This window comes from Oncorhynchus keta, chromosome 13, assembly GCF_023373465.1.
Source record: "Oncorhynchus keta strain PuntledgeMale-10-30-2019 chromosome 13, Oket_V2, whole genome shotgun sequence".
NCBI classification, from domain to species: Eukaryota; Metazoa; Chordata; class Actinopteri; order Salmoniformes; family Salmonidae; genus Oncorhynchus; species Oncorhynchus keta.
The window spans coordinates 48,414,395-48,437,569 of NC_068433.1; the positions used below are offsets into that span (position 1 = coordinate 48,414,395).

Here is a 23,175-nt window from a genome sequence, read left to right on the forward strand (position 1 = left end):
TGACAGCGAAAACATCCTCCTCAACCTGGCGGGTCAAACACGAGGCGCTCTCGGCAGGAGAGGCAGTGCTGGCCTTTCCTAGATATTTCTGGAATATATTAGACCATGATGTCTTCAGACAAGCATCATTTATTTCAGCATTTCTTTCTCTCAGTCTCTCTACCCATGTCTCCCCAGGAGGAGTGTGTGTTTATGTTGATGAAGCTGGAGCCTCTGTCATTAAAGTGAGTCTATTTAGTCCCGTCGGCTCTGGGCTGAGTGTACAGGCCAGGCCCGGCTAGATACACTGACTGAGTAATGGCAACCCAGGCTGAGAATAAACCTGCCCCATATACAACTCACATCTGGCAACCGTATTATATTTTCATCACATATATTTAGTATTAGGGAATCGGTCTTGATTGTAATTTGATAAAAGACCTCTGGTACATAACACAAAAATCAATGTTCAGGCTTCCTTGGCCCTTGATTTATGAGGTCTATTCATTGTGGCTGTTTCCAATCATGTGTAATTCAAGTTGGACCTGGGACACTTATTGAGCATCAGTCTGTTCTACTTGTTAATATGTGTAATTCCAGAAATATAAATCACATTTTGAGTCTGTTCGCTCTGTGACTACGATTGTTTATTTCTATGTTGATGTGTATGACACAAGGGAACGATTGATGACGTTCTGTCTCTCAGCAGCTATAACCTCAACCAATAATCTCTACACGTTTTTTCCTTGAGCGGATGGTCGGGGTCCCGAACATAATTGCAAATAATTTGTCAAATTGACCACAAGATGCCCAAACAAATATAATATTTGACTAAATCATAAGAATTTCAAACCTTGATTACATTTGGATATGGTAACATATGTATCCCTATTATGCGTTGGAATACTTGGGGACAGATTTACTCAATTAAAATCTCTTGGAGCTGAATTCCAGTTGTTTTGTTATGTTAATTTATGTCGTCGTCGAATCCATGTGAAAGCATGCAAGCTTTTAGACAGACAAGACTACACACCCAAAACATGTGTCACTTCAGCAGACAACTTCATCCTTATTCATAGCTATGGTCATGACTCCTCTCTCTCTCTCTCTCCTCTCACAGCAAGAGAAGCTGGGTGATATCTGCTTCTCCCTGCGATACGTGCCCACCGCTGGTAAGCTGACCGTGGTCATCCTGGAGGCCAAGAACCTGAAGAAGATGGACGTGGGAGGCTTGTCAGGTGAGCAGAGCAGAGCTGAGGGCCACAACAAGGATGGCCAGGCAAGACGATTGACAGCCAGGGGGCCTAAGATGGTAGTAAGGAATTTGACCTCCAGACCTGCTCTCATCTGTGTCATGTCCACTCAAGAGGAGGAGCTGTCATTATGAAACCCTCAGTCAAAGCCACTCTCTCTCTCTGGTAATGAACGCTCTCAGGGTGTTACAGTATGTATTAGAAACCATTGTTTTGCCCTCTCCCCACTCTGTGCTGTTCTAGGGGTTTTGCTGAAGGCTTGGTGAGTCATTGTGGGGCCCAGTGTTTTGTCTGGTTGGACTTTGGGAAATTGGTGTCTGTTGCAGACTCTGAGCTCTGATTGTGCTGCACTTTCACTCCCCGCTGGCTTTCCACACGACAGGCTCATCTTTTGTCTGAGAAAATCTGCGGCAGCAATCACTTCAGTGTCTCCTATTTTCCTGCAGCTATTTCTCTCAAACAACAACCGTCCCCAACCAATCATTGCCCACCATTATATTGGCAGGAGATAACAGATAGCATCTGAGGTGATTAATGTATGTCTAAACTCTACTTCCAAAATGTGGACAGCAATAGAAATGGCATTTTGTCCTCCAGAACAATGCCAATGTGATGCCAATGTGATGCCAACAGAACATGTGGTTAGACCCAGGTACTCCAGGGATCAGGGGTGTGGGTGGTGGTTACTGGGCTCCACTGTGCAGACCTGCTGTTGCGTGGGAGAAAATACACATGGACAGTAATGATCGCAGTGGGCACTAATGAACACCCTGCTTTATGTTGGCAGGAGATCCCATAGGAACTACACTGAAGTAACGCTTTGGAAAGTCACCTGGCCATTGTGGCCATGGTTCACTAAAGCACCTGTAGAGGCTCATAGATAGAACACATTTCTAATGAATTGACCAACTCTGAAAAGTGAGCCTGATGCCATGTTAACAGAATGTTTCATTTGCGATAGTCACACACACACACACACACACACACACACACACACACACACACACACACACACACACACACACACACACACACACACACACACACACACACACACACACACACACACACACACACACACACACACACACACACACACTCCTGAGCATGTGCAGGTGTGTGTGTACTGCAGAGAGTAATCCATCTAGTGTTGAGCAGCTTCCCATCCATCAGTGAGCAGGGGGCAGAACTCTCCCTGAGGGCCAGAGAACGCCATGATGGATATCAGACACTCTCCCATGAAGCTCACCTCGGAACATCACACCACCAATACTGTTCTACACAGAAAGGTGGACAGGAGAAAGTGGACAGGAGAAAGTTTTCGCTGCTGCACCGCTCAGAGATGAGCAAAGAAATCTAATTTTCTAAAACTTTCCTCTTAGAAGGAGGGCTATGTGGGCGCGGGCCCCTTCTAGCAAGCAGAGCCAGCTGTGTACATTTCCTATATGGTCCTGGTGATATGGGCCATTCAGGAGCTAGAAATAGGAGCCCACCTGAACCATTCATCACTCCACCCCACAAACAGCCCCCCCAGCCCCCAAATCCCCCTTCCACAGCTGGGTCCACCCCACCCCTCCCGTCTCCCTGGCTCTCTCCTATCCGTTCCTTGGACCATTTCTAATCCCCTATCCTCCTCTTCCTCCCTGTCCTTCCTCCTAATCTTAACCCTCTCCAGGCTGCAGTTATCATGCATCTAGTCCATTCTCCCTCCCCGTGCCTCACAGCCTAGCATGCAATCAGTGCCTGACTTGCCTAACAGAACCGCTACCTCAGACTAGCCCAAGACCTTCCGTCATCTGTCATAGTGTGCCTGGTAGCCATCAGCCAGAACCCATGCCTCCCCGCTTGCATTTCCACTCGAAGCATTAGCTCTCATCTGTCGCCATTTGCATCATGGGATTGGCCACATCCTAAGCTGTCAATCAAGCTGATGAGGTAATATAAGGAAGGCAGTTTGAAGGCCAGGCAGTTACTGTGGGAAACGTATTCCGAAGGAAAGTGGTTAGTAAGGTTGGCTGGGCTTGACATTCAATATGCCAAGGGTAATTGGTGCATGGTTTATCTAGTGTGTTTAAAAGGTCAAAGTGGAGCCAAGTCTGGGGATTTCTGGTTGAATTATTAACGTATGGTAATAGCATGTTTTCATCTTAGTTGCCATTGGATTCAGGTTCCGAACTATGATTTCCATTTTAATAGCACATTAGACTGGCTACACTGTTGTAGGTGGGTCTGTGTTAGTGTGTGTGTTGCGTGTGTCAGAGTGTGTCAGTCAGTGTGTGCATGGATATGTCTCACATTGTATACTCAAATGAGCATACTGTATCATAAAATCTGTAAGGGGATAACATCATTTCTAGCCAATGGCTTCTAGCCATCCCAAGACCCTATTGAGAATCATATTGGCACATCATTGTCTATCCAATCTATCCAACTGGTAAAGTACTTAACACTCTCACCTGGGTTTTTACTGGAATGAGAATTTTAGGAGCTATTGTTCGACTTTCATGTTACCTATTGAAGTCCCAAACAGTAGGCTGGATAACAGGCGTCTTGTTCCCACTCACACAGCTTATTTCGACATTCATGTTTTTGATGTCAACCGAACAATGAACAAGGTAGTGAAGCTGAACACAATGACAGCAATTTTACCTTTTTAAATGTTATCAGAAAATTGAATTGAGGAATAGCTTGTGCTTGGCTTGTTTTGTTCAAGTTTTGAAAGAGAGCGTTGTCATTCCTTTTGAAAGGAGCCAATACTCTGGTATCTCTCTCTCTCTCCGCCTCTGGGTTTGACTAACCAAATAAACAAATACCAAACAAGCATAATTCCTGTACACGCTTTAGGGCAGAAAATATTGTTTTGGACCCCTGTAGCTAACAAAATTGTGTTCCAATTTATTTGATCTAACAAGATATCGCAGAGTACTATATCGCAGTTAGCCCATTGTTTGAAGAGTCAACTTCTCCAGAAGTGTCTTTTTGCCAGGAGAATAGACGTCAAAGCCTGGCAGATAGATGAAACAACACGCGTGTATATAATAACAATAATTAGTGACTATCTCACGTCGTGACACAGCCAGAACTAGAGGAGGAGGACAAGTAATTGATGGTCTGGGATTGTTCCTTTTCTCCACTGCTGTCCTGTTTATCGAGCCTAATTACTGCTCAGCCAACGAGACACCTCTATTTTCATTCAAATATGTATAATTATTCATAATTCTTCTGATTGCCCCAAATAATCGTAACAGCCAGAATCGCTGTATCATGCTGTGCAGCAAAACTTGTTTTAAAAGAGCACCTAATCTAATCATCGTTAGATACTTGTCTTTCTCATAATCTTTGCTGAAAATGTACAGGTAACGTTATAGACTCAAGGTGAGTAACTATATTTAAGAACAGTATATATTGTGACAATGGGAACAACTCTCACTAGTATGACTCACCACAGGAGAGAGCTCCAGTACCCGTGGATTTAAAATACAGTTGAAGTTGGAAGTTGACATACACTTATGTTGGAGTCATTAAAACTCGTTTTTCAACCACTCCATAAATTTCTTGAAAACAAACTATAGTTTTGGCAAGTCGGTTAGGACATCTACTTTCTGCATGACATAAGTACTTTTTCAAACAATTGTTTACAGACAGATTATTTCACATAAAAAATGTATCACATTCCCAGTGGGTCAGAAGTTTACATACACTAAGTTGGCTGTGCCTTTAAACCACTTGGAAAATTCCAGAAAATGATGTCATGGCTTTAGAAGCTTCTGATAGGCTAATTGTCATCATTTGAGTCGATTGGAGGTTTACCTGTGGACCTTTAAACTCTGTGCCTCTTTGCTTGACATCATGGGAAAATCAAAAGAAATCAGCCAAGACCTCAGAAAAAAATGTATAGACCTCCACAAGTCTGGTTCATCCTTGGGAGCAATTTCCAAACGCCTGAAAGTTAATCTGTACAAAGATTAGTATGCAATGATGAACACCATGGGACCACTCAGCCGTCATACCACTCAGGAAGTTCTGACTCCTAGAGATGAACGTACTTTGGTGCGAAAAGTGAAAATCAATCCCAGAACAACAGCAAATGGCCTTGTGAAGATGCTGGAGGAAGCAGGTACAAAAGTATCTATATCCACAGTAAAACGAGTCCTATATTGACGTAACTTGAAAGGCCGCTCAGCAAGGAAGAAGCCACTGCTCCAAAGCCGCCATAAAAAAGCCATACTACGGTTTTCAACTGCACATGGGGACAAAGATCGTACTTTTGGAGTGCTAAAGGCAATGCTACCAAATACTAATTGGGTATATGTGAACTTCTGACCCACTGGGAATGTGATGAAAGAAATAAAAGCTGAAATAAATCATTCTCTCTACTATTATTCTGACATTTCACAGCATTAAAATAAAGTGGTGTTCCTAACTGACCTAAAACAGGGAATTTTTACTAGGATTAAATGTCAGGAATTGTGAAAAACTGAGTTTAAATGTATTTGGCTAAGGTGTATGAAACTTCTGACTTCAACTGTAGTTGTCACTTCTCAAGGCTGCAGGGCTCTTCACTGGCTGTGTGCAGCAATGTGAAAACAGCCTATTTTCTATGGGTGAAGTATATTTGCGGGGCACATAGACCATGTCTCCTCACATAAAAGGTGAGTAGAAACATATAAAGAGAACTCGGCGCCAATGCTGACAACCTACATACAGTGAAGTGTGTAAAGTGTGTAAAGCCACAGGCACTATCAAGAGCCAATCAAATGATTTGTGGTAAATAATATAGTGCTATAGAATAGTATCAGTGTGTTACATACAGAATCACAGTGGATGTTACTGGAGGATGAGTACATGCTTGTTAAGATAATGGATGTACCGTCTGCACTGTGACACTTCTCTCCCTCTCTCCGTCTATCTCTTTCTCTTTCTCTCTCCATCTCCCTCTCTCTCTCTCTCTCTCTCTCTCTCTCTCTCTCTCTCTCTCTCTCTCTCTCTCTCTCTCTCTCTCTCTGTCACAGGGGATAGTGAGGCTGTTCATAACAGGGTAATGGACCTCCTCAGTGAGGAGGTTATCACATCAACCAGTCCTGTGGTATTAATGAACCTTCACTGCCTTCAGCCAGTGCTCCCTCACCTCACCACACAGCATGCCATCAAGCCTCTCGGCTGGAGACCATATTATTTGTTTTGTTTCTCATGCATACTGCCTGGCTGTTTAAGGGAGCTCCAGGTTCGCAGCCCCACTCCAGTCATTTACACTTCCAAGGTGTGGAAAGCAATGAGGCCAGGTGTTATTATAATGATGAACGAATGGAAAACCAATTTGGTGGTGATTAGGGAAATGCAGAAGTTTGGAAGTGTGTGTGTGTGTGTGTGTGTGTGTGTGTGTGTGTGTGTGTGTGTGTGTGTGTGTGTGTGTGTGTGTGTGTGTGTGTGTGTGTGTGTGTGTGTGTGTGTGTGTGTGTGTGTGTGTGTGTGTGTGTGTGTGTGACGTAGCTTAGTTGCATGTGAATGATTCATGTCAACTCCAAGTGTGTAAAACCGAGATGACAGTGGGGCCCTGCGTGCCCCTCCTCCATGGCCCATCCAGAACGATGGGAGGGAAACTAAGATGACAGTGGGGCCCTGCGTGCCCCTCCTCCATGGCCCATCCAGAACGATGGGAGGGAAACTAAGATGACAGTGGGGCCCTGCGTGCCCCTCCTCCATGGCCCATCCAGAACGATGGGAGGGAAACTAAGATGACAGTGGGGCCCTGCGTGCCCCTCCTCCATGGCCCATCCAGAACGATGGGAGGGAAACTAAGATGACAGTGGGGCCCTGCGTGCCCCTCCTCCATGGCCCATCCAGAACGATGGGAGGGAAACTAAGATGACAGTGGGGCCCTGCGTGCCCCTCCTCCATGGCCCATCCAGAACGATGGGAGGGAAACCATGGCCCTGCGTGCCCCTCCTCCATGGCCCAGAACGATGGGAGGGAAACTAAGATGACAGTGGGGGGCCCTGCGTGCCCCTCCTCCATGGCCCATCCAGAACGATGGGAGGGAAACTAAGATGACAGTGGGGCCCTGCGTGCCCCTCCTCCATGAACGCCCATCCAGAACGATGGGAGGGAAACTAAGATGACAGTGGGGCCCTGCGTGCCCCTCCTCCATGGCCCATCCAGAACGATGGGAGGGAAACTAAGATGACAGTGGGGCCCTGCGTGCCCCTCCTCCATGGCCCATCCAGAACGATGGGAGGGAAACTAAGATGACAGTGGGGCCCTGCGTGCCCCTCCTCCATGGCCCATCCAGAACGATGGGAGGGAAACTAAGATGACAGTGGGGCCCTGCGTGCCCCTCCTCCATGGCCCATCCAGAACGATGGGAGGGAAACTAAGATGACAGCTGAGCTATATTTAACCTGCTTGTGTTGACGTTTGTTCAACATCTCGTACACAGCCCCCGCAAGCCAACACACAGCACACTCGAGTAAGCAGCCAACGTGCATGTTTACAAGTAGCTTTCTGTTTGGTCTTCACACGCTCAGTAGACTAATTATGATTGGCATTGATAGCTATTCTCTTTCACTTAGGCCTATAATCCAAAATATATAGCAATGACTCGTTATCGACAAGCTTAAAGCCTGGATCTAAGCGATTCTGTTCAAACCGACGGGGGAAACACAGTAACGCTGAAATAGGCTCGTAACGGTAGGGAATGAATATAATGTGTTTGTTTTGGATGTACACACTGTCGTGTTAAAAGGCCCTCTGTCATCTGTTTGACACAGAGCCAGCTGGGATAGAAAAGGTCCTGTTATGGCTGCTGCTCTGACAGATCGCATGGGACAGGTGCTTGCATCATCTCCTCCACAAACACCTGCAGCCGACGTCGCTCATGTCCTCCCCGTTAGCCACTTCTTCACACACCTGCTGCTCCCTGTTCACTGGGAAGGGAGGGGGATTCTTTATAAATGGGCACAGCATATTTTCATTATAACCCGACCCATTGGCAGTGATCCAAATGAGTGACTGTCACGCTTGCAGCAAGGATCTGCCTCCATATACTAAAGTGTAGACAGACACAAGGAACGGTAAACGTGCGCTCTCTCTCTCTCTCTCTCTCTCTCTCTCTCTCTCTCTCTCTCTCTCTCTCTCTCTCTCTCTCTCTCTCTCTCTCTCTCTCTCTCTCTCTCTCTCTCTCTCTCTCTCTCTCTCTCTCTCTCTCTCTCTCTCTCTCTCTCTCTCTCTCTCTCTCTCTCTCTCTCTCTCTCTCTCTCTCTCTCTCTCTCTCTCTCTCTCTCTCTCTCTCTGCGACAGGCGCATCACATCAGCTGCCACGGCCACTCATCCGCAAAATGGGCAGAGATTAGAGCTGTCTGGGATGAGACGCCAAAATGAGCTGGATATGAGTTGGGGTGCGTCGCCCGCCAAAACCCAATAATCCTGGCGGTGAGATAAGAAGAGTCTGGGTAGAATAGGGCTGAAAGCCACGGGACACCACAGGTGTTTTTCTAACGGTGGAGGGATAGGTTATCTGTGATATCCCTGCCTGGGTGTTGTTGTTGTGTGTATTCAGCCTCAGTCTCTATGGATAGGGGGATTCATTTATCCAGTGCTGGTCATTCAGGCCCAGGCCTGTGTGGATGGTCAAGATGAGGCAGAGGTAGCCAGATACAGGGTTGGAATGGGAAGGAGTTGGAATGTATTCATACGGTTGTGAATGTGAGGTCTTTTTTTTATACAGAGATAAAAGATTTCTGCACAGGTTCAAAACTGTTGCAACTAATGATCGGGAGCAGGGATGAAGAAATACGTTTGCCATTAAACGTGTGTGAATGCCTGTGTGAGTTACAGCTGTCACGGCCATGGGATCAGGATCTGATGCAGCCTCTGTTATCAGTCTGCTGTGACAGTTCCAACCAATGGGATTGAGCCTAACCTCCACAGAGACCTTGGGGACCATACTTAGTTCGTCCACAAACTTCCCTCCATTAACCTCCAATCATTACCTATTAGAAAAGCTTCCTATCAGCGTCAACAGCGAAGCTGTAGAAGTCTGATTGTTTGTAATCAGCTCTCTCATGACACATCTTTAGTTTCCTACAGGGACATTAGTAGAACCTATAAAGAAGGGAACTGAGCTGAAGAGAATTCACTGCACACATCAGAAAAAGAAAGAGAGAAAAAAACAATAAAGGGGTTGTTGATGGAAGAGTCTGATAGAAAGTGGTGATACGGCCGTGTGATGCTCACAGTCCGACACTGGAGAAGATTCCCATTTAGATACTGCTGGGCCTATTCACTAACACACACCTCTCCTCCACTGTCTCTTTTATCATGGCACAGCCCTCACCGCACCGCAGGAGAGTAATAAACGTCACAATGGACACCCGCTCTCGAGGCTGCATTCTCTTTCTCTCTCTCTCTCTCTCTCTCTCTCTCTCTCTCTCTCTCTCTCTCTCTCTCTTTTTGTTCTAGCTGTTCTCTCCCTTCTGTTCATTCACCCTCTCTCTCTTCGTTCACTCAGTTCTCTCTCTTCGTTCACTCAGTTCTCTCTGTCTTTCTCTCGCTATCACACTTTGTCTCCGTCCTTTCTTTTTTTCTCCCTTTCCCTCTGTCCCATTGCCTTTCTTTCTCTCTTTTTCTGCTTCTATTTTTCTCTGTCTCTCAGTGTACACTGCGCACACAGCTATGGGATGAACCTGTCAGTGAGCAATCAGCTCTTCCAGATGTAGGGTCTTAATTTGAGACAGTTTTCTACAGCAGGAAAATATGCCTGCAACAACAGGAAATGTAAATTATTATGTGAATTATAAGTCATCTACATTCTTGTAGGGGTTGATACATTTTTCATTAATAAAGCAAATCAAGTCTGAAAATTCACAGGTAGCCTAGCCTAGTGGTAAGAGCATTGGGCCAGTAACCGGGAGGTTGCTGGATTGAATCCCGATACAAATCTGTTGTTCTTCCCCTGAGCAAGGCAGTTAACCCACTATTCCCCGGGCGCCGAAGACATGGATGCCAATTAAGGCAGCCCCCTGCACCTCTCTGATTCAGAGGGGTTGGGTTAAATGCGGAAGACACATTTCAGTTGAATACATTCAGTTGCACAACTGACAAGGTATCCTCCTTTCCCTCTAAGTTGGATAACAGATGTTTACCATTGCTTTCAAAATGTTTGCCATTGCTAGGAATCCCACAGATGTTCCACAGTCAAAACTGTAGAACAAATCCCTACAAAGCCCTACGCCATGAGCATCCAAGACAGCCTAATAAAGTCATCTGGGAGCCACAGATACATCTAGATTATGAGAACCAGCAGTATTTTAGAACAAGAGAGCATTATGAGGATTGATACTGATGCCTTGCTTCATTGGTGCATTACCATGTTGGGGCTCAATTGTAACTGCCACCCTTTCCCTTAATGTGATTGGTCGTTTAGCTCAATTACCATGCCATATCCTATCCTATTTCTTTGTGTTTGTTGATCCTAGAACCAACAACGCTGTCTCATCTTCAAAGATAAATGGCGTGACCTGTTTTCATTAAGATAAGTCTGTCTACTATCTAACTCAAATTGGTTTCAATGGCAGTCCATTACCAAGGCTCATTAGCTCTCCAAAACTCAAGTGTCTTGTCTCAAACAGGGTACCACTCCACACCCTCCTCTCCCCCTCCACTTCCCGCTTGTCATTAGCATTCCGAAAGGAGTAAAATAAATCAGGATTGCTAGCCATGCTAGTCCAACGTCTTGATTGCCAATGATAAAGCAGGAAGGCTGATGGGTGAGTCTGCATCTTTTACTGGTCCTTTTGACCTGATTACCAGAGAGAGGGGTGCCACATGGCCGGCCACAGCAGGCCCACTCTGGAGAGGCTTCAGTCTTCATTATTGGGGAAGGGAAATGAGGCCCTTCAGTGAAAGTGGCGAAAACATGAACCACTTGAAAAAGCAGCGAAATTCTATTTATAGAAATTGTGCGCAACTCTGTTTCTCTTGCATATGATTTGAAATGGGTTTGTAAGTACAGTGAATATTATCAGACTGTGTGATTCCTCTCCGTGTTGATATATCCAAATAAAGTGACAGACAAGGTGTGACTAAAACATATGAGTGTAGAGACACTAGAAAGGGAGGGTGTATATGCCTTGTGGCAGTAGGTTCTAACCTGGCCCTCTCTTCTTTCCTCAGATCCCTACGTGAAGATCCACCTGATGCAGGTTCTAACCTGATCCCTACCCTCTCTAACCTGGCTTTCTTTCCTCAGATCCCTACGTGAAGATCCACCTGATGCAGTAGGTTCTAACCTGGCCCTCTCTTATTTCCTCAGATCCCTACGTCAAGATCCACCTGATGCAGTAGGTTCTAACCTGGCCCTCTCTTCTTTCCTCAGATCCCTATGGTGAAGATCCACCTGATGCAGTAGGTTCTAACCTTCTCTTCTTTCCTCAGAGCCCTACGTGACCTGGCCCTCTCTTCTTTCCTCAGATCCCTACGTGAAGATCCACCTGATGCAGTAGGTTCTAACCTGGCCCTCTCTTCTTTCCTCAGATCCCGTGAAGATCCACCTGATGCAGTAGGTTCTAACCTGGCCCTCTCTTCTTTCCTCAGATCCCTGATGCAGTAGGTTCTAACCTGGCCCTCTCTTCTTTCCTCAGATCCCTACGTGAAGATCCACCTGATGCAGTAGGTTCTAACCTGGCCCTCTCTTCTTTCCTCAGATCCCTACGTGAAGATCCACCTGATGCAGTAGGTTCTAACCTGGCCCTCTCTTCTTTCCTCAGATCCCTACGTGAAGATCCACCTGATGCAGTAGGTTCTAACCTGGCCCTCTTCTTTCCTCAGATCCCTACGTGAAGATCCACCTGATGCAGTAGGTTCTAACTCTGGCCCTTCTTCTTTCCTCAGATCCCTACGTGAAGATCCCTGATGCAGTAGGTTCTAACCTGAGATCCCTACGCATCCACCTGATGCAGGGTTCTAACCTGGCCCTCTCTTCTTTCCTCAGATCCCTACGTCAAGATCCACCTGATGCAGTAGGTTCTAACCTGGCCCTCTCTTCTTTCCTCAGATCCCTACGTGAAGATCCACCTGATGCAGTCTAACCTGGCCCTCTCTTCTTTCCTCAGATCCTGAAGATCCACCTGATGCAGTAGGTTCTAACCTGGCCCTCTCTTCTTTCCTCAGATCCCTCGTCTCCACCTGATGCAGTAGGTTCCTCAGATCCCTACGTCAAGATCCACCTGATGCAGTAGGTTCTAACCTGGCTTCTTTCTTTCCTCAGATCCCTACGTCAAGATCCACCTGATGCAGTAGGTTCTAACCTGGCCCCACCTGATGCTCTAACCTCTCTTCTTTCCTCAGATCCCTTTCCACCTGATGCAGTAGGTTCTAACCTGGCCCTCTCTTCTTTCCTCAGATCCCTACGTGAAGATCCACCTGATGCAGTAGGTTCTAACCTGGCCCTCTCTTCTTTCCTCAGATCCCTACGTCCACCTGAAGATCCACCTGATGCAGTAGGTTCTAACCTGGCCCTCTCTTCTTTCCTCAGATCCCTACGTGAAGATCCACCTGATGCAGTAGGTTCTAACCTGGCCCTCTCTTCTTTCCTCAGATCCCTACGTGAAGATCCACCTGATGCAGTAGGTTCTAACCTGGCCCTCTCTTCTTTCCTCAGATCCCTACGTGAAGATCCACCTGATGCAGTAGGTTCTAACCTGGCCCTCTCTTCTTTCCTCAGATCCCCTACGTTCTAAGATCCACCTGATGCAGTAGGTTCTAATCCACCTGATGCAGCCCTGGCCCTTCTTCTTTCCTCAGATCCCTACGAAGATCCACCTGATGCAGTAGGTTCTAACCTGGCCCTCTCTTCTTTCCTCAGATCCCTACGTGAAGATCCACCTGATGCAGTAGGTTCTAACCTGGCCCTCTCTTCTTTCCTCAGATCCCTACGTGAAGATCCACCTGATGCAGTAGGTTCTAACCTGGCCCTCTTCTTCCTCAGATTCCTCAGATCCCTATGCGTGAAGATCCACCTGATGCAGTAGGTTCTAACCTGGCCCTCTCTTCTTTCCTCAGATCCCTACGTGAAGATCCACCTGATGCAGTAGGTTCTAACCTGGCCCTCTCTTCTTTCCTCAGATCCCTCGTGAAGATCCACCTGATGCAGTAGGTTCTAACCTGGCCCTCTCTTCTTTCCTCAGATCCCTACGAAGATCCACCTGATGCAGTAGGTTCTAACCTGGCCCTCTCTTCTTTCCTCAGATCCCTACGTGAAGATCCACCTGATGCAGTAGGTTCTAACCTGGCCCTCTCTTCTTTCCTCAGATCCCTACGTGAAGATCCACCTGATGCAGTAGGTTCTAACCTGGCCCTCTCTTCTTTCCTCAGATCCCTACGTCAAGATCCACCTGATGCAGTAGGTTCTAACCTGGCCCTCTCTTCTTTCCTCAGATCCCTACGTGAAGATCCACCTGATGCAGTAGGTTCTAACCTGGCCCTCTCTTCTTTCCTCAGATCCCTACGTGAAGATCCACCTGATGCAGTAGGTTCTAACCTGGCCCTCTCTTCTTTCCTCAGATCCCTACGTGAAGATCCACCTGATGCAGTAGGTTCTAACCTGGCCCTCTTTCTTTCCTCAGATCCCTACGTGAAGATCCACCTGATGCAGTAGGTTCTAACCTGGCCCTTCTTCTCAGATCCCTACCTGATCAGTGGGTTCTAACCTGGCCCTCTCTTCTCAGATCCCTGAAGATCCACCTGATGCAGAACGGGAAGAGGCTGAAGAAGAAGAAGACGACAATCAAGAAGAACACCCTCAACCCTTACTACAACGAGTCCTTCAGCTTTGAAGTGCCATTCGAGCAAATCCAGGTAAAGGTGTTGTACATTGCCATGCACATCTTGGGAGTTCTCCATGTTGTTGAAGCATTAAGACTAGATCTAATTGAGCTCAGTCATAAACCACCATGTCAAGTTTTTTTTTTTAAAGAATACTTCAAATAAGACTTAGTGCCAACACCTAGACCAATGACAAGGAGATTGTGTTCAAAGCTTGTGGCTACTAAGAGTGAATTGGTGGCTTAAAATTAGCATGTGAATGTGTGCTCTTTGTTCTGTACAAGGATAATCAGTCTCAGGCTCTATTCATCATGGGCCCGATTCAGACTTAGTAAATGTACACCTTTCCTATGCACTTCTCAGTAGTTGGTATTCAGGCTTACCTAATGCAGGCGCGTAATGCATTAGTGTACTTCAAATTTTTATTTTGTCGACAGACTAAAATACATTGAAGGAACGGGTTCAGAATATAGGGATCAATGAAAGAAAGCAATCTACTGTATATATATATGCATATTCAGCTCAGTTTCAGCACCAACTGGTAAATAAAAAAATACTCTGATCTTGTAGACTTTAAGCTAAATGTATGGTTAGGAAAGTATGTATGAGTCATATTTTACAGGTTTGGAGTGCGTCTACGCACAGAATTGATTGATGAAAGTTGAGATACTCAAGTTCATTCCATTAAATATTAGAAGGTGGAAGTAGATGTACTATAGGGGTTGAACAGTAGTCCTAGAAATCTACCCTGATCCTCATTAATCATGGAACTGTATGACAACGGTCCAGTCGTCGTGAACGATGCACCAGGCTTAAACTGCTACGTATGGTCTGAGTTCCATATTGACTCAAGTAGGCTATGAGTAGGCTGTCCCAAATGATTTCTCAATGTTAGCCTAATATGATCCACTAATGCTAGCGACCCTCAGGAACAACTACACAGACATGACAGAGGAAAGAAAAGTAAACGGAATGGAATGGAATCTTTCAAAATGTAGGCAACAAGTTCAAAGGAAACTAACACCTAAGTGACAGTTACAAATGTATGTGTGGCTCCCGATAGTGGCTAATATTTAACAATACATATTGTGAAATAAAACTGCAAAAAGTCTGGGTATATAATTAAAACATTCTAAAGCGCAATTTGGCAGATTCGGTCCGACAGAAGCCTGTAGCTTGGGTCTCCAAATTTCATCTATGCAAATGATGAGAGCATACAAATAAAATCAGATTAACGGCACAGCTATTTACAGCTTACTTCACTGTGGGAAAAGGGACACAATGCATATCATGTTGATATGATTTTTTAGTTTGCTTCCATATGACTGGTGTCTCCATGGATCATAAGGAAAATCATCTCAAATCAAATCAAATTTGTCACCTACACAGCAGATGTTAATGCAAGTGTAGCGAAATGCTTGTGTTTCTAGTTCCTACCATGCAGTAATATCTAACAAGCAATCTAACCTAACAATTTTACAACAAGTAGATGGTATAGAGTGCAGTATATACACATGAGATGAGTAATGTAGGGTATGCAGCAGCCACTCAATGTTAGTGGTGGCTGTTTAACAGTCTGATGGCCTTGAGATAGAAGCTGTTTTTCAGTCTCTTGGACCCCGCTTTGCACCTGTACTGACCTCGCCTTCTGGATGATAGCGGGGTGAACAGGCAGTGGCTCGGGTGGTTGTTGTCCTTGATGATCTTTTTGGCCTTCCTGTGACATCAGGTGGTGTAGGTGTCCTGGAGGGCAGGTAGTTTGCCCCCGGTGATGTGTTGTGCAGACCGCACCACCCTCTGGAGAGCCTTACGGTTGTGGGCGGATCAGTTGCCGTACCAGGCGGTGATACATTCCGACAGGATGCTCTCAAATGTGCATCTGTAAAAGTTTGTGAGTGTTTTTGGTGACAAGACTAATTTCTTCAGCCTCCTGAGGTTGAAGAGGTGCTGCTGTGCCTTCTTCGCCATGCTGTCTGTGTGGGTGGACCAATTCAGTTTGTCCGTGATGTGTACGCCAAGGAACATAAACTTAACATAACATAAAATCCACCTTCTTCACTACTGTCCCGTCGATGTGGATAGGGGGGTGCTCCCTCTGCTGTTTCCTGAAGATCACGATCATCTCCTTTGTTTTATTGACATTGAGTGTGAGGTTATTTTCCTGACACCACACTCCGAGGGCCCTCACCTCCTCCCTGTAGGCCGTCTTGTCGTTGTTGGTAATCAAGCCTACCACTGTAGTGTCGTCTGCAAACTTGATGATTGAGTTGGAGGCGTGCATTGCCACGCAGTCATGGGTGAACAGCGAGTACAGGAGAGGGCTGAGAACTGAGAACGCACCATTGTGGGGCCCCAGTGTTGAGGATCAGCGGGGTGGAGATGTTGTTACCTACCCTCACCAACTCTAAAACAATTGCTTTGTGTATTTACAATTCTCTTCTCCAAATGGTTTACTCTTTAACCTAGCTCTTATCAATAGCTCTTATCAATTTATAAATGACTGTGCATGGAGAATGCTGTTATTTCTATCAAAAAAACAAAGTACATGCTTTTCCCACTTGGAACCGGCAGGTTTGCTCGACCTTATTCATGGTTTCTTCCCACACGAAGGTGGTAGAATGATGAGGGAGTTAAGTCAAGTCCCCCACATTTGCATTCTCATGAAATGCCTTAATTTCACAAGCGTACAAGAGAATTGCACAGGGGAGTGGTGAGAAGTAATGCCATTCTCAACACATCCCTGATTACAAGCCTTTGGCACATGATTACATTTGAACATTCAAATATCTCTTCTTCACGGTGCAATTCAGCACCTTTTTCATCCAGTGCGATGAAATGTATATAGAGTACGGTTTAGTATGGCACTCGCACTGTTTGAGGACAAATTACTTTATGAGAAAGCACTTTAAAGCTACTAGGCCCAGAGAATTAAAGAAGATAAAGTGCATGCAAATTGGGCCAAGGGGGAATTATCTGTGAGCGGGCGTCTAAACGCCAGGCATAAAAAAGTAATTGCCTATAATTGATTTAGCACTTCACAGCTCACAAACCACGAGTTTGGTTCCACGTGTCTCCGTTTCAATTCGCAGCCCAACCCCGCCTAGCCTGTGAGGATGCCAATCAGAACATCCCATACCCATTGGAGAGACAGAGGGGTGACAGTGGAGGAAGCCTATACTGCTAAGTACACTCCCGCCTCCACAGAGGATCCTTCTCTTTAAAGGGATAGAACAACCCAAATACAAGTGTCTCTGTCGTTGTTATACCTCAAAGTGATTTGAGGGGGTCGACTATCTCTTCCGAAGCCACTTGACTCCAACTGACAGGCTGAGGGACAGCGTTTCATTACATGCTTTGGGAGAACAGTGACTCGGCACCTACACAGGTAGAGCAGCTCCTCTCTCCTCTCTCATGTGGATCTTAGTGTGCCGATTCATATTCCCTTCCAGCAGATGACGCACGGATCACCGCTCATTGCTGAGACACTTTGAATAAACACATGCTGAGGTTGAAATGTTGACCTCTGAGTGAGATTACAATCTGTTGTGCGTTTGGCTCTGGAAAGATTCAGACCCAGTCTTCAAATGGTATCTACTGCTAATAAGCACGTAGGACTGGCTCTTCAAGGGAGCATATCACTCTTCACTCAAATAGGCCACTCTGGTAGTCAGGAGCATTTGACAGAGTGGAGGTTACTCCCACTTGTCTTCTAATTGTACTGCTTTTTTGTATTTGAGAAATTAGCCAAGGTCGTTCTGTAGGTCGTCGAGCAGAGCCTTCATCATTGTGCTCAATAGAGGAAGTAGGCTGTCTGGGGACTTGAGACAATATTATTATTCTCTGTTACGTTGGGTGAATACTGGGTGCTCAAGAAAACTTCTCAGCACTACACAAATCATAAAACGTCCATGACTATAGTCTGTGAGCTTTAAATGTTACCAGTACATTACTTTAGTTACCTGTACAGTGTGTGTATCCCACAAACTCATAATTTATTCCAACGTCTTCCTCCCTACTTTTCCCCTTACAGAAAGTTCAAGTTGTTGTAACCGTTCTGGACTATGACAAGATCGGCAAGAACGATGCCATCGGCAAGGTCTTTGTGGGCCTCAACAGCTCGGGGACGGAGCTGCGCCACTGGTCGGATATGCTGGCCAACCCCAGGAGACCCATCGCCCAGTGGCACGTGCTGAAGGTGGAGGAGGAGGTGGACGCTCAGCTCTCCACAAAAAAATAGGCAGGGCCCTTTCAGCACCTTCCCCATAGTGCTCTTTAGCCAGTATGTGTAAATACCTCAGTGATATGAGTCCATCCACCGTCAAACCAATCCAGCCAACACCCATCCTTCCCACCAACTCCATACTACTTGTCTTACCGCCTTCTTTTGTAATTGTCAATGGTTCTTTCAAACCCCTAGGCCCTGTCGTTCAGATTTGTGTTTCTATTTGTCAGGTTGGGAGTCCCCGCCCCTGACTATGTTGTCCATCTCTGCACCCTGATTCCCCTTAACCAAATTCCCCCTTCTTTTAAGCAATATGATCTGTATAGATAGCGCATGACTGAAAGGCATTTATTGTACCACAGTTGTATATATCAGTCTGCAGACAAAAATGATTTCTAGTTTATGTTGGTATGTTGTTACCCGTTTCCTAATCGATGTATATCTGGATGTTTTTAATAAGATGTTCTATTTTAAATGATGTAAATGCAGATATAGGAGAGACGATATTATATATTACAGGATAAAACATTTTGACCTTATTGCATTCCAGAGGAAGAAGAAAGCAATTCCAACCTGTAAGATGCTAATGGAAGTATAGTCACATTGTAAAAGACGGTGTCTGGCTTTATGTTTACTAATGAACCATTGCAGAAAAAAAGTTGAAATACACAGAAAACTAGGCCGTTAACTACTATGGTTTCATGGGAAAATATATGCTGCTGGATAGTATACAAGCACATGGTTTCTTATACACCTTTTTATACACATCTCTCCATCAGAGGACCTACTTGTTTTGCTTGAAACACGATGTTCTGGAGGATCTCTCAAATCGATGCAAACCGGTTAGCCTTTTTCCTTTTCCTTAAGCAGGGCATCACCTTGTGACACAGTCAGTTACTTCGAAGTGAAATAGGTCCTCATTTGAAAGGCCATCTTTTCATTAAATGATTGACTTTTTACAGACCGGTCCTCTTAAACCCAAATGACTATTCCGCCAAACCCCCCTCGGAAACTGATCCCATATGAAATAGAATCAAGCAGTAGCCATTGTGTCCTTAAGCTTGTTGAACAATATATACTTTCCATAGCCTTGTTGTTGGAAACGGATTATGTTCAGGACATTGGAGTCTCAAGGTCTCCATAGATGGAACAAAGAGTTTTGACTCTAAGCTTTTAGATTACTATTTTTTAGATAAATTCAGTTGATTTTTTTGTAAACTGCATGATTTTTGAAACAATATTTGCTAAAGGCTGGGATGGGGGGGGGGGGATCTACCAACACCATGGGGCTGTCTCTTATGATAACATCCCTTGCCTTCAATCTATTTCATCCAGATTAAAGCTGAAGTCAGTGATTTGATGGGTCAGTATATGATTATTATATTGACTGGAAGTATAGTGAGTTTCTAAACACTGCCATGTTCAGGGAGGTGACACATGTAGAGTAACCTTCTCTCCATGCACACTCCCACTAGGTAGTGGTCGTAACTTTGGTTTATCGGGAACAATGTATTTGGCTGCACAAGGTCTAAATAGCAGCTTTGTGTTGCCTTCTCACAGTGGCAATAGAGCCATGTTATACTGCCAATCTTACTTTCTGTACGGCTACTGTTTTGCACTGTATGTCTTTGAACCGGCAATAGCTTGTTGACTTCTTTACACTATGTTGACGGTCCTTATTTAAGGACGCTCAATGCGCAGGGGAGCTTCTGGTTCTTGGTATTTACTTAAAGGAACAGTACATGAAAGCAACAACCATATAACTGTATCTCTTCGTTGAGTAAACCGTAGTTAGCCAGTTTTCTATTGTTGGCTCTCAGTACAACACCAAGAGAACAATGGGATATAAACAATGACTGTAAAAGTTAATGGTCTGCATAGGGGATAATATTTGTTTATATGTCCTTTACTACGGGCCCAATAAGAGGAATAAGTAAGACGCTTGAATCCATGAAATCCGTGAAGTCTCTTATCTTGGAGGAACCTCCATGCATATATTGGATGCTAGCTTCAGGAGTCGTTTCTAAGTGTTTTCAATGTTATTGTGTAGTTGATAGCACTATTATGAAAAAGCTATTTGTCATTCCATGGGTGTCTCTGAGGACAGCTTTGTGTGTCACTGTGACTGCCGTGCGTGCTTAGAGGTGTAGACTTTATCAATAGCGACAAGTTTGTTCTGTAGTGACGTTGTACTGCCATTTCCCTTCCACATGCTGAGAGAGTGCGTGGCATCGTCAGTTCTTATAACTGTGCAGCGGCTGGTTGGTTGATTGACAGGGCTACACACAGGAGTTCTAGAACGTTTTATGGGAGAGCGAGAGTGGTGGGATTCACACAGCATTTCGTTGAGCACTGTGCAATACTTGTATGTTCATTCCATAGTGTTGTGTGGGTTGTGTTTGCCCGAGAAAAAAAATGAATATTTAAAGTTTAAAGACTCCTATCAAGTGAGACGTATTCCTCTCCAGTGAGATGGTTAGGACACAGCACATATAGATTCTGTGGTGGTTGGAGCCTGACGTCTAAAATCCTTCTGTTAAGGGTTCCCTCCTATCCAGTTCGCTTTTTCTCGCACACAGATTCGGCTTCAGAAGTTTCAGGACATAGTGGGATTGGGAAATACCAAAATGTGACGCACGCACACACACAGAAACATTTAAATGACCCCTCACCCTCTGAAAGTACATATGTACATATTTTCATCATTTTCCAAAAAGTGATTTATTTATCATATTGAAATGGTCATGATTATTACCGAAACGTATCACATCTTGTCATGACAACTTCATCCATCATTGTATCAACCTGATCTACTATACTATATCTAATTATGATTATTTTTTATTAATAAATTATGTTTTACAACCCTGTTGAAAATACTTTTATATTTGAAATGAAAACTCTGAATGTGCAGTATGGACTGTGTGTTTGTGGTGATTAACTGTGAGATTAGTAGTTGGTACTTTTCTTTCATTGTTGCAAAAATATGTTGATTTGTGTGTGTTTTAATTTATGTATTTACATACCCTTTTGGGTAGACCTTCCCCGGATAAACTATACATTCCAGAAACATTGAACAGACATTTAATCACAGCAGAATGTGCCCTAATGAATTACATTCCCTCTTGATCTATATATTTTTTCATTTAACATATTTATTATGCATCCGTTAAATCATGAATTACAACAAAAAAAACGCTTGTTTAAATCACAAACAAGGATCCAACGTAGGCTCGGTATTTGAATGGAAGGAGCAGATCCACAAGGGTACGACTAAATCACTAAAGAAAGGCTGTAATCGGTATTTAAAGGGGAAGGAAATCAGAATGCTTCAACAAAGGAAAGGGAAAGCGTTGAATTCTTGAGGGGCGGGACACTACAGTAAGAGGCAGCATTACAGGATCAGATTGTGAGGTGTGTAACTTACTGTACTACAAGAAAAGCCACCAGCTGCAATGTAATGCTACTCTTACTGGTCCCCCCTACTAAATCATGGAAGCAAAACTCCTCACATCCTATTCAAGAAAAGCCCATACATCTCACTGTGTGACCAGAAACATATAAGATTCTCTAAAATGACGACAACAAAAAGCCACTCTAACCTTTCAAGACGAAGCTGTGTAAAGTATTAGAGTCTGATGCTGTAGAAAGATCCTAGTTGCCTTTGTGTATATCAACTGCCTGCTTGAGTATTTCTGTGTTGACATTTTCTCTGTAATCTTGTACAACTGTTTGGGCTGTTTTTCCTGCCATATCGCTCGCGGTGACAGCGAGCTGACAGTTACTGTATATTGCTGTGTATACCTTCATTTTTTATGAGGTGTTTTACAGTTTTGTTTCACTTTGTGTAGTGATTCACTCTGTGGAGTTTTTTTGACTGTTGTTATATAACTTCATATACACAAATGATCAATAAAAATGTTTTATTTCCTGTTGATACAGAACCTTTTTCAAGTGCTTCTTTTTCTGGATGCTGGTTTGGTTCACTTACCAACTTTTTACGTGGATTTTGATGTGTGAGCAGATAATACTCACATTCACATGTTAGACAACATACCTTCATCAGCACAAGAATAAGAAGCATTGAGTGAATTTAATAATAAACATTGAGTGCATATGAAGCCTAGATTTATTTTCATTATGAGCCAGATCTAGGAATTGCTGTGATCTATTTAGTAAACACAAGAGACCAGAGAAATGTATAAGAGTGTGGCGGTATAGCAGCAACAGTGGCATCTAGTGGTCAAAATGTGGTAAATTCACACGAAATAATCCAAGTGATTTAATATTACCAAAAAAATGTATGAGGGGGAAAAAACATCTCCAGATTCACAGGGAATACATTATATACTATGGATAAGCAATACTACAAGCCACAGCTTCATACTACGTGTGAAACATAGAGAACTGACACAGTATATTGGTTGTTGGGGTAGCAGGCGTGGGGTATGGGGGGTCTGTGTGTGACTTTTTGACCATTCGTTTTGTAGAAATGATGTCAGCTACTATATTTAGTGAATATTATATGAACCCTATATATTTAAATGGTCAATTTGGATGCAATTAATTAGCGTAATTTCCCTGCGATCCAAAATTATAATTCAACAAAATAATGTGGCATGAATGCTAATCTTATCTGTTTCTAACCACATAAATTATTTCAGAACAATCTGAGATGGTGGGTGTCAAAATCCTTTATTTTCCATTTAGAGATGGAATCATTCAGACATTATCAAATGACTAATGAGTCTTCATTCATTATACTTAATACATTAGTAACATTTTTATTTATTTATTTTAATTTAATTTAACCTTTATTTAACCAGGCAGGCTAGTTGAGAACAAGTTCTCATTTACAATTGCGACCTGGCCAAGATAAAGCAAAGCAGTTCGAAACATACC

General features: G+C 44.2%; 1 protein-coding gene and 1 long non-coding RNA gene across 2 annotated transcripts in view; one reads left to right on the plus strand and one right to left on the minus strand.

Annotated features, from left to right (window-relative positions):
* LOC118377841 (synaptotagmin-1-like) overlaps positions 1-22,208 on the plus strand; it is a 55,286-nt gene extending 33,078 nt beyond the window's left edge. Inside the window, exons 6-9 of the mRNA XM_052460461.1 lie at positions 1,100-1,217; positions 11,403-11,431; positions 13,980-14,084; positions 18,082-22,208. Coding sequence (XP_052316421.1) covers positions 1,100-1,217; positions 11,403-11,431; positions 13,980-14,084; positions 18,082-18,288 — 459 coding nt within the window. The 3' untranslated portion in view covers positions 18,289-22,208. The remainder of the gene's footprint in view (positions 1-1,099; positions 1,218-11,402; positions 11,432-13,979; positions 14,085-18,081) is intronic.
* Positions 11,299-14,084, minus strand: LOC127906832 (uncharacterized). Its single transcript, XR_008062954.1, has 3 exons — positions 13,971-14,084; positions 13,050-13,175; positions 11,299-11,422 (listed from the first exon to the last, which is right to left on the minus strand). It is a non-coding gene; the product is annotated as an uncharacterized LOC127906832 (long non-coding RNA).
* Positions 22,209-23,175: the final 967 nt, after the last annotated feature.